The sequence below is a fragment of the Astatotilapia calliptera genome, chromosome 3, assembly GCF_900246225.1.
Source record: "Astatotilapia calliptera chromosome 3, fAstCal1.2, whole genome shotgun sequence".
Taxonomy (NCBI): domain Eukaryota; kingdom Metazoa; phylum Chordata; class Actinopteri; order Cichliformes; family Cichlidae; genus Astatotilapia; species Astatotilapia calliptera.
In genome coordinates, this window is record NC_039304.1 from 23988511 (window position 1) to 24004582 (window position 16072).

The 16072-nt window shown below is 42.2% G+C and overlaps 1 protein-coding gene across 2 annotated transcripts; it reads right to left on the bottom strand.

The window, feature by feature from the left end:
• Positions 1 to 1689: 1689 nt before the first annotated feature.
• On the bottom strand, positions 1690 to 15536 carry LOC113019003 (programmed cell death 1 ligand 1-like). Of its 2 annotated transcripts, none has more exons than XM_026162486.1 (6): positions 15405 to 15536; positions 11890 to 12240; positions 6103 to 6138; positions 5835 to 5891; positions 2638 to 2785; positions 1690 to 2088 (listed from the first exon to the last, which is right to left on the bottom strand). In XM_026162486.1, the coding sequence occupies exons 1-6, from the start codon at positions 15460 to 15462 to the stop codon at positions 1995 to 1997; spliced, it is 744 nt and encodes a 247-aa protein (XP_026018271.1). In that variant the 5' UTR covers positions 15463 to 15536; the 3' UTR covers positions 1690 to 1994. The 2 variants fall into 2 exon arrangements, with proteins under 2 accessions (XP_026018271.1, XP_026018270.1); XM_026162485.1 differs by having other exon boundaries at positions 6103 to 6141.
• Positions 15537 to 16072: the final 536 nt, after the last annotated feature.

The window sequence follows — 16072 nt, forward strand, 5'->3', positions numbered from 1 at the left end:
AAACTCATGGACTTAGTCTTAGAATTTGTTATGTTGTCACTGCTTCTGTTCCTTTAGAGATTAGGCAAGGCTTATGGCTTCACTTTCCAAAAGTAAAACTATAAACATAATTCATGTGGAGACTGATACAAAAATATGTAAGCCTTCATTTACTTTGAGGTTAAGTGTACAGAGTGTTTGTGGTTTAGCTGCAGATCTTCACATCCTATGAAGTTATTTTTATCTGATCTTAGCAATCCAATATAGATCAGTCTCATTTAACTCCATGTTTAGCCACAGTAGAAACAGACAATCTGTCACAGTTTGCTGAGGCAAACTGCGTGGAGTGTGAAGAGTGGACCCAGGTGCAGACATTCTAAAACTCAAACTTAACTGATGATGAGCTGTTTATTAAGGCAGACAGAACAGTACAAAATAAAAGGGCAAAAACAATGCAACCTAAGCGATAACCTAAACTGGGTATACTAGAAAGGAAGCACGAACTATGAAAAACCCTGGGAAACAGAAAAACAAACAAAACTCTAAACATGGCGATGATGATGATGATGATGATGATGATGATGATGAGCATATATATATGAAAACCTGAACGCAGGACTTGGCATACGAACAACACAGACGATCCGACAAAGACTGAATGAGAACGCACAGACTAAATACACACAGGAGGCTAATGAGAGAAGTGGGAACACATGGAGAAACAGCTGACACATGAACATAACGACGTCACAGTGGAAGAGTAAAACTAAACACGATGAACACCAGACCTCTGCAAAATAAAACAGGAAACATAAGATGCAGACATGACAACCTGAACTAGACAACGTAAGACACAGACATGAAACACATGAAGGACAAGGGAGACTTAACATGGGTGGAAGACACAAGGGGAATCTAATAACAAAGAACTAGAACAACCTAGGCATGATAAAAAATGAACTTAGGCTACGTTCACACTGCAGGCGAAAGCGCATCAAATCCGATTTTTTTGACCCTATGCGACCCATATCCGATCATGCTATGACAGTGTGAACGGCGCAAATCTGATATTTTCAAATCCGATCTGGGTCACTTTCGTATGTGGTACTGAATCCGATACATATCCGATGTTTTAGAAAGCGACTGCTGTTTGAACGGTCAAGTCGCATTAAATCCGCCTTTTACGTCACCGACACAAGACTGAAGCCAATTATCAGCGCCCGAGAAGACATCGCGAACGCTTCCTAGCCATCCAGTGTAGATGTCAGTGAAACTGTTGGGAAGACAACGTAAACATTTTATTTGTACTGTATAATCTGCAGATTCTGACAGAAATCTGCAGCTATCCTTTGAAGCACCGCTCCTCTCTTAAACAGCAATAAGGATCATTATTAGGTTATTTACATTATTATGTAAATAACAAAATAACTTAAAGCAAAAATTGGGAAACGTAAAGTCCGAAGTCTTTATATTAAGGGCCATCAGTCAAACAATACTGTTTGTTCTTGGTCTAAACAGAGCGCGTTGTGTGTGACATCTTCTTTTGCGCATGCGGGCCGCTTTGAGCGTTCACACTAGAGCGCGTTTGCTGTCGCATTTTATTTGTAGTGTGAACGAGGAGACAAAAAAATCGGATTTGATCAAAAAATCGGAATTGAGCATTAAGACCTGCAGTGTGAACGTAGCCTTAGAAAACCTGAAGGGCTTAAACAAACTAAAACTCAAGATGCTGGGTCAAAAGACCCAGGATCGTGACACAATCTTCACAGTTGTAGTTTTCAAAAATTATGCCACGCATAGAAGAATTCACTTAGATTATTGACAAAACAATTCACCCACTGAAAATGCAACGTCCAGATGAACAGAATCAACCTTACAGGATATGCCATTCATAGTGAAGTAGCACCTTGGTGTAGATGGGATGGCGAGAATGAGATTGGAACTAAGAGTTACGGTACAAGCATTGTGCCTCGTTGCCATTTTATCAAGACAGAGAACACCAAAGTCTCTATTCATTACCGTTTGTTTTTGTCAATAAGTTCCATTCGTTCTTCCCGATTGCTTTCTGTGTTTGGGCTGTTGGGTTGTCCTCTTTCTTGTCCTCTACAACTATAACACAAAAAAGGTATTAGCATTTTTTGTTATCATAAATAAAATGAAAAAAAACGACTCAAAATTGTGTGTGACCCATGTTAAAGATTACAGGCATCTGTCCACGACGTCATGACAGACACAGGCTATGCGGGTGGCATTCCTCTTTTTACTTAAAGATACTATCCCCCCTATCCCCCCCTTCCTCCTCATTCTCTTCCTGCATCTCTAATATAGTCACCAATTCAGAAAAAAAATCTAGAAATTTGTCTCATTAGACAGTCTCCTGTTAATTGTCACTACATTTTATGTCTTTTTCTCAAGCACTTTACTGGGAAAAACAGATTGAAGTTGGAGGTGAAGTTACGCAAGTTTTCAAAATTAAAAGCATCCTGTGACATCAAATTTAGCAATACTGATTACTATACTATATACTGATACTATATTGAAAAATGAATACACAAAAATTTCTACATGGTGCATTACAAATTACAAAGTTTAAATTTTGTATTGTTCAGATACTGTGGGAATAATTGTGTCAGTAGTTATGTGTCACATATCCTTTACCTGATTTTGCCTTGCCTTTGAAACAAAAAGAATTTGATAATGATGGTAATGACATTGTAAATGAGGACCATAAAACAAATAATGATGACGACGATGACGATGATGACGACGATGACGATGATGACGACGATGATGACGACGATGATCTCTGTAAGAATATAAGAAAACTAAGATGAGTTCAATGCAGGCTTTAAATATTGGTAACCAGCATTTGTAAAACCGTAACTATGCTTTACTGACTTTCACATATTTCATCCAATTCATTTTATCTGCTGAGACAACAGATGTATGTTGAAAACACATTGCTAACTTTTGGAGAATCCTCGATGTCAAATACTGTTGTTCTGTCACAAAGATTCAGTGGTACCTGAATATTAAATGTGCATTAATATGTGCATTAATACTAATGCATATAATTAATGTCCATTAATGCATTAGTAGTTTAATGCAATTAATGGATTTTACGTCTTGATGCATTCTCAATCATCCAGGTAAGTAAATCTCCAAAAGTTGATTCTGTTCATCTGGACGTAGCGTTTTGTGGGAGAAACGTTTCGTCACTCATCCAAGTGACTTCTTTAGTCTCAGCTGACTGCAGGTTTCCCCAAGTCTTATAAACAGTACATTTGCATAATGACGGAAACCAGCCCACTGAAGGAACAATGGGCTGGGAGGTCTGTTCCTTTATCATAATTATGCAAATTCTCATGACCATTGATCAACAAATACTGATCAAAAGCTCATTGATCAAAGACCACTGATGAATTGCTATGAGTACAATTCACAGAGAGTTGTCAGAGTCCTGGGTCTGAGCGACCCAGGATCCCTGAGCAGTCATGGACTTTTTTTATTATATATATTTTTGGTGTTGCTGCCCCTCTTCTCCATGCTTGTAGATATGAGTGTGTGTGTGGGTGTGTGTATGGGTGCACGTTTGTCTAAACACTTGTTTACAGGCGCCTTCAGGCCTGGTGGGTGTGGCCCTGCTAGGGGACTGGCCACACCCAAAGCCACACCTGCTGCTGATCAGGGCTCGTCGGGGGAGCTACTTAGGAGAGTGTTGGAGCTCCCACCAACGCGGAATCATTGAGTTAGACTCCCAAGTCAGTGTGTGTTAGTCCAGGAAGTACAGATCGTGTTTGCCCGCAGGGGTCAGTGTCTAACGGCTGCTTCCATTGTTTCCCCACAATAGGAGCGTGGAGAGGAAGGACAGCACGCACAGGGTGTGCAGAGTCACGACAGCGGGAAGCACGAACACAGACGCCACTGGAAGACACACATGGGAGTCTTGGGGAGCACGGGGATTAATTATGCATCGATATTTACCACACTGTAAATAAACGCACTGCTTATACACAGAGCACCGCGCCTGGGTCCTCCTTCCCTACACCCCCGGTTTGTCCTGCCAAACCGTGACAGAATGATCCTGCCAAGTATGGACCCAGCAGACTCTGAGGAGAGGCTCAGGAGGGAGGTTATGGACAGGGACAGAGTTATGGTGGGAGAAGTCCGGGGAAGTGTTGCGCCGCGCCGTGGAGAGGCGGCTGCAGGAAACTCTTGTTAAATTCCCCTGGCTGGTGGACTCCCTTAATCCAGTCGTCTTGGAATTCTTTCTCTCAACCCTCCACCTCCACTCTCCTACTCAGGCTGCTCACCGGCCCGGACAGCTGGTGGATGCACAGCCTGATACGGAAACGACGTTCGTGCCGCCGGCGTTCCTCACCGCAGCCGAATTCCCAGACGTCTCAAGAGCCGGCTTTAGTGAGTAATACGGACAATTTTTAATTTCCCTCACCATCTGTTTTTGTGTCTGCAGTGAACAATGACGCCGCTGACGCTACTGTAAGCCAGCCGTCAGCGCAGGTAGCATCACCTCGGTCAGAGGTCTCCACACCACTCGCTGCTTCACCATCTGTAGCAGTGCCACCGTTGTCTCATCTGCTTGCAGCCACCATTCTGCCATCTTCTTCACCACCTGCTATGTCACCATCCGGACCTGCTCAGCCCGAACACGAGGAGCTTGCGCCGCTGGAGGAGCTCGGCGAGCTGGGGGGCCACCACGTCCGCGACCCGCACGGCCAGCACGTCCGCGAACGGCACGTCCCCGACCCGCACGTCCGCGACCCGTACGTCGTAGATCATGTGCCACACCTCGTGGCCACCCGCCGGAGCTGCAATGCTGCCACCACTGGACTCGAGGTAGGCCGCCTCATGCTGGGCAGACACTGTGCGATTTTTTTTCAGTCACGCGATTGCTCAAACTGCACGATTGACTCGCAGGGGTTAGAAGTTCGTAGGTCATTGATCAGGCAGCTGTGATTAAGCAGCAACAGTTGTTGTGGTCATGATAATTTTGTGAGGCCACATCAAAAAGGCTCGGATGAGCTTTCCATAGTTCTATAAGTTGTGCCTCCATCGCTTGTGTCCAGATCACACGCTGCACTACCGTGCTGCGCCGTCTTTTTCGCTGACATTTGTGTTTGCGCATGCGCAGTGTGAGAAACTGCGGTGACACCCTCACGACGATTGATGATCGGGAGCTGGTCGTGAGGTGTTAATCGCGTCTCGTTATCCCACGTATACTACACGATGCACGACGCACGATGAAGGCCAAAATCGGGCCGATCGCCAAAACGGTCGCACGACTCAAAAATCGGCTCAAAATGGGCCAACAATCGCACAGTGTAAGCCCAGCATAAAGCGTCCTACTGCTATCACGGGACCTGAAGTAGGCCACCTGAACTCTTTTGTTGTAGTGATTGGCCGCCTGAGACTGTTTTGTGGGGGGGGGTTCTGTTTTTTGCACCGCTGTGGGATGCGGTCTGACTTTGGGACTGTGACCTGGGAGGGTTTGTTATTTTGTTGTTTTTGCTTGTTTTGGGGTTTAAAAAACCTTAAATCATTACCCCTGCACATTAAAAGAAAACAAAAATATGGTTTGTCAGTAGGTTAAAATATTATTCTGTGGGTCTTTTACAAGAGCCATGTAAAAGACTTGTTGGGAGTCATTACTGCCATTAACCTAGTGCATTTCAGTGCATAACATATGACAGAGGATGCAACGTGCGTACCTTAGAGACACTGGCAGCTTTATTAAAGTAATAAGTAGAAATGAAATTATGCTGCAAATTGTTTTATTTTATTTCATTAATTAACCAATGTATTTATTGTTTGAAAAAAAAAGACAATATATTTACCTGGTTCTGTTGGTTTGGCCGTTATTGTCGTGTTGGTAAAGTGTGTTGAGTTGTTAACTAAATTTGCACAAAACAGCATAATATTTACAATAGACATGAACAAAACGTAAAGGAAGAAACAAAATATTTTTTTACTTGCTTATTATGTTTTCTCTCTTTTTCTATCTCTAAAAAATATTATTTTTTATACTGCATGTGCCAGTGTAAAACTGGGCAATTACACATTATTCGAATTATTAATGTTCATTTCATTCATTACTTATTTTACCTTGTTGGCTGATTTCTGGACTCCCTCCATCTACAACTGCTTAAAAAGAAAATCACCTGGTCAAATTGGTTTGAAAGAGTCAGTTGCAGAATAATGCTAAACACAGCCATTGTAAAGCTGAACCTGAAAAGCAAAGGACAAATCAAGAGAATAAATGACAGTATAGGCCACGAAAATACAGCTAGCGAACACACAGCTACATGGACTACACAACCACGTATAAAGGAAACTGAAAACTATAAACATAATGTCTGTGAAGGTTCTCAGTCATCCAGGTCATCGTAGTCAAAGGAGCTTGCAAAGAAAAGCGTCTGGACTTCTTTAAGTTGCTTGAAGACGTTTCACCTCTCATCCGAGAAGCTTCTTCAGTTCTAAGGTCAAATGGTGGAGAGTCCCAGATATAAACCTAGTGGGAGTATCCCCCCACAGAGGGACAAAAGGACCCCCTGATGATCCTCTAATCGCCTCTAATCGACTCTCCACCATTTGACCTTAGAACTGAAGAAGCTTCTCGGATGAGAGGTGAAACGTCTTCAAGCAACTTAAAGAAGTCCAGACGCTTTTCTTTGCAAGCTCCTTTGACTATAAACATAATATGCAAAAATGAAACAGTTTGGTAATTAAGCATACTGCTGAACACAATCAAGGAATCAAGGAACAGTGAAAGATGAGACTAGGTGAGACAAGATACTGCATTTATTACTTCTTACTTATCTTCTACTTACTTATTCCAGGCTGGACTACTGTAATTTATTATTATCAGGATGTCCTTAAAAAACTCCCCGAAAAGTCTTCAATTAACCCAAAATGCTGCAGCAAGAGTACTGACAGGGACTAGAAAGAGACTCAACGACCTCCACCACACCTCTCACCCCCCTTTCCTCCTCCCTAAAACTCAGAATACACACTCAGGATGTGAGCCGACTATTCCAGAAACAGAAGCCCAGGAAAGCCCCCGGACCAGATGGCGTCTCACCCTCCTGCCTCAAAACCTGTGCTGAACAGCTGGCTCCCATCTTTACTCGCATCTTCAACAGATCCCTGGAGGTGTGTGAAGTTCCCTCCTGCTTCAAACGCTCCACCATCATCCCTGTTCCCAAGAAACCCACCATCACAGGACTGCATGACTACAGACCTGTCGCCTTGACGTCTGTGGTCATGAAATCCTTCGAACGACTGGTGTTAGCCCATCTGAAAGACATTACAGGCCACCAGCTGGACCCTCTGCAGTTTGCCTACCGGGCAAACAGGTCGGTGGATGATGCAGTGAACATGGGGCTGCATTACATCCTGCAACACCTTGACTGCCCAGGAACTTATGCCAGGGTCCTGTTTGTGGACTTTAGTTTGGCTTTTAACACCATTGTGCCTGAACTTCTTTCCTCCAAACTCTCCCAGCTCAGCGTGTCACCAGCTACCTGTCAGTGGATCACCAGCTTCCTGACAGACAGAAAGCAACAAGTGAGGCTGGGGGAGATCACCTCTGAAACCCGGTCCCTCAGTATTGGTGCCCCTCAAGGATGTGTCCTCTCACCACTACTGTTCTCCCTCTACACTAACGACTGCACCTCCAAGAACTCGGCTGTCAAACTCCTACAGTTTGCAGATGACACCACTGTCATTGGCCTCATTCAAGATGGTGATGAGTCTGCATACCGGCAGGAAGTTGAGCGGCTGGCACGCTGGTGCAGTCAGCACAATCTGGAGCTGAACACTCTTAAGACTGTAGAGATGACAGTGGACATCAGGAGACATCCCTCAACTCTGCTCCCCCTCTCAATATCAGACAGCCCTGTGTCGACTGTGAAGACCTTCAAGTTCCTGGGTACAACCATCTCCCAGGACCTGAAGTGGGAGACCAACATCAACTCCATCCTCAAAAAGACCCAGCAGAGGATGTACTTCCTGAGGCAACTGGGGAAGTACAGTCTTCTACAGGAGCTGCTGATCCAGTTCTACACTGCTGTCATTGAGTCTGTCCTGTGCTCCTCCATCACAGTCTGGTATGGAGCAGCCACTAAACAGGACAGGAGCAGACTGCAGCGGACTGTACGGGCAGCAGAAAGGATCATCGGCACGCTCCTGCCCTCCATCCAGGATCTGTACCTCTCAAGAACCAGGAAACGGGCAGGGAAAATCATCACAGACCCCTCACACCCTGCACACAGACTTTTTGATCTGCTGCCCTCTGGCAGACGGTACAGAAGCCTGCAGACCAGGACCACCTGACATAGGAACAGTTTCTTTCCCCTCGCCATCTCCCTTCTTAACAGTTGACCTGTCACACTGCTCCCACTGCCAGACTGCAACTGCACCTTATGTACATTTTGTAGTATTCATTCCACCTCATTCATTTCTGTATTTTATGTATATAAGTTAGATTCGTTATTTATAGTTTGTTTACACAGCTTTGTGTATGTATGTGTAATGTGTATATAGACACGCGTGCGTGTGTGTGTGTGTGTGTGTGTGTGTGTGTGTGTGTGTGTGTGTGTGTGTGTGTGTGTGATTTACATTGCTGTGCTTGAGAGCCACCATCTACCGGAACCAAATTCCCTGTATGTGTCTGCACATATACTTGGCCAATAAACACGATTCTGATTCTGATATTTCTCCTGTATTGGCTTCCCTTCATTGGCTTCCTGTTAAATCCAGAATTGAATTCAAAATCCTGCTCCTCACATACAAGGTCTTAAATAATCAGACCCCATCTTATCTTAATGACCTTGTAGTACCATATCACCCTATTAGAGCACTTCGCTCTCGCTCTGCAGGCCTACTTGTTGTTCCTAGAGTATTTAAAAGTAGAATGGGAGGGAGAGCCTTCAGTTTTCAGGCCCCTCTTCTGTGGAACCAGCTTCCAGTTTGGATTCGGGAAACAGACACTATCTCTACTTTTAAGATTAGGCTTAAAACTTTCCTTTTTGCTAAAGCATATAGTTAGGGCTGGACCAGGTGACCCTGAATCCTCCCTGCTAGGGGATTCCTATGATGCATTGAGTATTTCTTCCTCAGTCACCTTTCTCACTCACTATGTGTTAATAGAAATCTCTGCATTGATTCATACTATCTGGTGAATCTGTAATAACACAATGAGTTAATACTATGAATATAATTACTAGGTGATTCACCAGAAACCGTGCTTTGGATAAAGCACATGAAAATGATACTATAAAATAAGTCATTATCTAAATTAAATTAAATTGGGTACACAGATAAGCTACACAAAACACCACTGTGCATTGTAACAGGAACAGTAAGGGAGCCAATACTGCAGTGAGAGCCAACACTAAGTCTGATTGTTCTAAAAGATGGGGTCTTTATATAGAGTCCTTACACTTGTCCATTTTCAAAGGTATGTTTTCTTTTTTTTTTCACTTAACACTGACTCATAATTTATTAAAACATAAAGGATTAAACTGGATATCTGGAGGACAGTAGCAGGCGTAGAAATTATCTACAACAGGAACAATGCTGCTGTTTTAGGTGCTATAAATACTTTTTATTTCACTCTACCTGAGCTCACAGCGTCAATAACAGCTCCGCCTCTTTGTGGTATGTAAAAAGATTCCATCTCCACATTTATCATTTATCGAATCTGTTTTTCAATAGATTCGACACCACAGTGTCTGCTCCCACCCCCACAACCTCACCTGCAGTCAGCCTGGAATCCAGAGCCACACCACTGTGCCAGCCTCTCTCTTCACATGTTGCCTCCTGTGAGATTCCTGACACCCCTCCCCCACCCATCACCTTCACTCAATACCAGGTTGAGATGCAAATGAGGAGACTTCACTCAGGCAAGTCTGCTGGACCAGACGGAGTGAGTCCCCTTGTCCTCAAGGCCTGTGCCCCCCAGCTGTGTGGAGTCTTTCATAAACTGTTTATGCTGAGTCTGAGTCTGCAGAGGGTCCCGGTGATGTGGAAGACATCATGCCTCGTCCCTGTACCAAAGACGCCTCGTCCCAGTGGCCCCCAGGATTACAGGCCCGTGGCACTGACCTCCCACATCATGAAGACCCTGGAAAGGCTCATCCTGGACCAGCTGCGACCCATAGTAAGACCACATCTGGATCCCCTTCAGTTCGCTTATCAGCCTCGTCTCGGAACAGAGGACGCCATCATCTACCTGCTCAATCGTGTCTACACCCATCTGGACCAGCCGGCGAGCACTGTGAGGGTCATGTTTTTTGACTTTTCCAGTGCTTTCAACACCATCAGGCCGACCCTCCTGGGTGATAAGTTAGCAGCGATGCAGGTGGATGCTTCTCTGGTGTCCTGGATTGTTGATTACCTGACAGGAAGACCACAATATGTACGTCTCCCACAGTGTGTGTCTGACAAGGTGATTAGCAACACAGGGGCACCACAGGGGACTGTCCTCTCCCCCTTCCTCTTCACCCTCTACACCACAGACTTCAGCCACTGCACAGAGACCTGCCATCTTCAGAAGTTTTCTGATGACTCTGCGGTGGTTGGATGCATCAGCAGGGATGATGAGACAGAGTACCGGGCTGTGGTCGACTCCTTTGTCACGTGGTGTGAGCAGAATCATCTGCAGCTCAACGTGGCAAAGACCAAGGAACTGATCGTGGACTTCAGGAAGACCAGGAAACACTTGACCCCTGTTTCAATCCAGGGGGTCAGTGTTGACATTGTGGAGGACTATAAATACCTTGGAGTACACATTGACAATAAACTGGACTGGGCTAAAAACACCACAGCACTTTACAGGAAGGGCCAGAGTCGTCTCTATTTTTTGAGGCGACTGAGGTCCTTCAACATCTGCCAGAAAATGCTGAGGATTTTCTATGAGTCTGTGGTGGCCAGTGCGATCCTCTATGCTGTTGCATGCTGGGGGAGCAGGCTGAGGGTCGCAGATGGCAACAGATTTAATAAACTGATCCGTAAGGCCAGCAATGTTGTGGGGATGGAGCTGGACTCCCTCAAGGTGGTGTCGGAGAGGCGGATGCTGTCCAAGATAAAGACAATGTTGGATAACACCTCCCACCCACTCCATGACATGTTGGTCAGTCACAGGAGCTCGTTCAGTGAGAGACTGAGATTACCGAAAAGCACCACTGAACGACACAGGAAATCATTCCTGCCTGTGGCCATCTCCCTGTACAACGCATCCACTTAACACACTGTTTGCTGCTACAGCTACACATGTTTCTTTTCCAACTATTTATTTATGAGTGACTTATGTATGTATGTATGTATGTATATATATGTATATATTGTACTATTCTTAGTTAGCGTATTGTCTGTCTTGTCTTAATGTTGGTTTAAAATGGAGCACTGTAACAAAAAATAATTTCCCCCAGGGATCAATAAAGTATTCTGATTCTGATTCTGATTCTGATTTAACTGTGCCAGCATTATCATAACTGCTGCTGTTGTGTTATCTCTGTGTGTGTGGGCTTAATGTTGTCAAACTTGTTATTCACATGCTGCTCCTAAATACGTTGGTATCACAGGTCTATTTTCAGTTGCAAATGTGGCACGCTACAGAGCTTAAACAAAGCATCAAAGCAATAAATTTGTGTCAAGAATTTTGTTTAATCAGGTTGTTCAAATTACTCTAATCGTTGCATCCCTAGAAAAATATGATTTACCCCCTGAATGAAAAGCTGAATTCCTGCTGTTGTCTCAGATTTTTCCATCAGAAATGGTTGCATTTTGTAGCTCAATGCATATTTGCAAACACTTCCAATATTATTACAAGGGAAGCACCAATGTGTTATTACATAATGGTTTTAGATATGTGGTGTAGGAAGTTCTTACCAAGAGTCACATTGGTGCAGTATCTCTGACCTCTTATGATACAGCAACAGTATGTCCCATTGTCTGATGTCTTCACATCAGAAAGTTGAATTGAAGCATTTCCTTTTTTAAGGTTTTCAACAGAAATTGATATTCTCACTTTGTACATTAATTTCAAGACTTTTCCAATTCCATCACTAAAGGCATATATGTCATCTCCATGCACACTCCACTCAAGTGTATCTTTTTCCAAACTGAAAGTGTTCTTTGAAATACATGGGAGAGTAACGTTCTTGCCAACCACTGCATGTACAGTTCTCTTTCCATCCATTTCAAAACGTTCTGAAGAAGTAGGACAGTTTGTCTTCTGACCTGCAATAAAGAAAACAGATGAGTTAGATCTCAGCCATATCATTGTGGAACCAGGTGTAGTATTTGTTACTAATATTAAAGTTGACAGCAGCAATACATACAGAGTGATGAAACTGACATTTAAATATAAAGCTTTTACACTGCAGGATACAAGTTTACTGGTTGTGAAAATCAAGGAATATTACTGTAATTGTGCTTTTCAAAATTTACATGGCAGGTTTGTTGTTTAATTAAATATAGAATCTTTTATCTTGCACGTTTATATAATGATATTTATGACTGCTCCTAAACAGTAAAGACTAAGTGTAAATTATCTTTAACTGGGTTTTACACAAGACCCCAAGTATAAATATTGAAACTACATCAACCAACTATATCACATATAAAGTTTATACGTGATATTATAGCCATCATAAAAATATTTACTATTAACTGTCAATGTCACGCAATGGAAGATTTTTTTTTTTTAGAACCATTCCTTCAATGAAAGTAGTAATAAAACTGTTAGGGTCACTGGGTCGTTGACCCAGTGTTTTGTGTTTTTGGTTCTTTGATTTTGTTATTTCATTATATTCTAGCTTTGCTTTATGGGTTTTAGGATCATTCTTAGTTTAGGTTCTCTGGGTGGGGTTTGGTTAGAGTTTTAGTGTTCTGGTTTTCTGTCTGTGTTCCATAGTTGCTGTCTTCCCTTTCTGCTGTATCCCCACATCCAGTCAGTGTCTGTGTCTGCCCTGGTCCCACGTCTCTGTTCCCTTTGTAGTGCCTGCATGTGAGTCTGTGTCTTTGTTCAGTCTGTGTTATGTGCTTCCACCTCCTGTTACTTTGAAGGTCTCTGTCTTATCTGAGTGTGTTCAGTTTACGCTTCTTTGGTCTCGTCAGTTCTGATTTGTCCCAGCTGTGTTTCCCTCCTGTTACTCATTCCCTGATTGCTCCCTCTGTGTATTTAAGCCCTGTGTTTCTCTGTGTCCGTGTTGCGATCTACCGTTTATTTTGCTGTGTGTTTTGTCAGTCCGCCGGTGTTCGTTTATTTTGACTTTTTTCCAGTTATGTTATGTTTGAGTTCAATATTAAAGCTGTTTCGGTTTAAGTTTGTTTCTGGAGTCTGCACCTTGGGTCCTATTCCTGTTTGCACACAGCCGTCACTTAACAAAAACACAATGAAAGCACCTCAGTTCATATAAAAATCTACTATTGGCATTTTTTTTTATTATATGGATCAATATTAGTGCTAGAGCAATACATCATATTCTATGAAATCATGTTTGTGTGGCTGTTCTGTGCAGACCACATATCTCTAAACAGCTAATAATGATTCAGAAACACAGGTCAACATCCTATTTTAAATTTAAACTAAATGTCAGTTACAGTAGTAGTCAGTACATTTAGTCAAAGTCTTTTGTCAGAGATACTAAAAGTGGGCTTTCTCCTGTTCATTTTGCCTGTTTGTTTAATTGGACATGACATGAGATAAAGTACCCTCTAAATCAACGTGGCTTTCTTTGCACTCTAACTCCTTTGCTTTACACATATTGGCCATGGTGGAGTGCTTGTCACAGCAGTGAAGCAGAACTAGAGTCATTTTGTTTAGCATGCTAATCTTACATCAAAGAACCTCATCAAAAGTCAGAGGCATGTTGAATCAACCATAAAAAGCTGTTGGCTTTACAGCTTAATAACTGGAAGACTTTGTTAACGGGACATAAACACACATCAGACAAATTTCAGTGGCTCGTAGATTAAGTAGAGTTAGTTGCCCCTGCAACCTGAACCCGATAAGCATGAGAAAATGGATGGAGATTAGTAGTAGTAGTAGTTTAAGGTGACGTTCTGTGGTTCCAAATCCACTTTTTTGCCAGACGTTATCTTGCTTTTTCTGTTCAAACAAAATAACTTTTGTTGGAATTCTGAAACTCAGCTGTGGAATTGTCTTTATATGTTGCAGCCACTTAAGCCTTTTACTTCATTCCTTTAGCCCCAGAGGTTATTACCTGATTTCTGTTAGCACAAAATCCTTCAGGAGAAAGCAGAAATGTCTAAATCTGATATTTCCAAAACTAGGTCACTCAGACAAAACAAAAAACAAACAAACAAAAAAACATCTAGAGAAAGAAACAACATAACAGACCGCATAAATAATATATAAATTTGGATTATGGGTTAAGTGTGATTTTAATGTATATTAGAGATGGTATTTAATGTAGAGTTCATCTATGATACAGCAATTTTAAGTGTAGTTACATCAACAGAAAACATATCTCCTGAAATTTCAAACTTATAATTGGTAAATTAACTTTGAAACTCCAGGACCAAGGTACCATAATGCAAATGTCACCATGTAACTGCTGATAACTAGTTTGACATGACAGTTTGACAACCCTGATTTTTTTTGCTAGTGCTTCCTGCTCTAAGAAGCCAAATGAACTTGGGTTGATTTCATTTTTGATTCAAAAGCACCTTATTTAAGAAGGAATTTTTTCTTCTTCTTACATTGCTACATTGGTACTGAGCTAGCAGCACTAATGCCACAAAAACGAGCTACATGTTAACATTTTCAATTCATTTATTATATTTCAAAAAAATGTTGGCCAAACATGTCCATACTTCAATAATTCGTTCACCACAGTCTACAAGTGTGTTAACATAAAAATAGCTGTCATATTACTACAAGATGTTTTAACTTGTAATAATATGATAATAAAATAATATAATAATATGTTTGAAATGAAAGAGAAAACATCTTTATTAAGCTGTAGAGCCTGTAATGATTTATATTAAAAATGAAATCATTTCCACTTTCTATCGGGTAAGGAGTGGCTTCAGTGGTCTGGAAACTTACTGTAACAAGCTATGAGATACTTTACACACTTTCACTTTCAGTAACACCCGAATTTTATTTCGTTCATTTGTTTTTAATATCTATCGAAAAGAAAAATGAAACACGGCGACAACCGGCTGTTACAAAATAATTTGTTAAAGAAATATTTACTGAATACAAACTGCCACAAATATACAACGTGCTATTATCAACAGCTGACTGTTAGCCTCCATTAACTCTGCCTTGTGTATACGAGGAAGCGCAGGCGGTTAAAATCCCAACAAAATACACTACTGAAAAACTGTGTAGGTTGTAGCCTACTTGGAATGACTATCAAACCACAGCTTACCTGCAAGGGCGGAAAGTCCAAGAATCATGAATAATTTGATAATAATAGTCCTCATCATCTCGCCCGATCCAGCAACAGACCCGGGGGCTGTTCTTCGTACGTCGCTTACTACATCCAAGATCAAATGACACATCCAAGACCAAACCATCGCGCTAACCGTGAGCTCGCTAATCCGGTTCCCCGAACACGCCTGCTGTTGACGATTAGTACAGCTGGACGCAGTAATGTGACATCACTGGGTGTCGTAAAAGGGGCTACGCATCGATAGTAGAAACATTGATCGGCAACCCGCTGATTGGTCGGCGAAAATGTCGAAGGGGCGTGCTCGGTATTTTCCGGTGTTGTGCCAAAAAGTGATTGTCTGCCAAAAACTGATTTCCAATGTTTCTGTGTATTTTTTATGTGTAATATCTTTACGTATGTTCGTAAATAGACTTCGGTGAACAGGGTTTACAAAGGGGTTATATAGAGAATTAAAACAATATCTGTTTTTCAAGTATCTTTACAACTCTCTGCTATTGTACTTACATTATAACCAATCCGGTCCTTTATCCCCACTTAAAATATTTTTACAGAAATATTGTAATATTTGCTGCCATTTCTGCTGTCCTCTTGGCCAACTTACTCTTACAAAAGACATTTTTAATGTTAATGAGATTTTTTTTTAA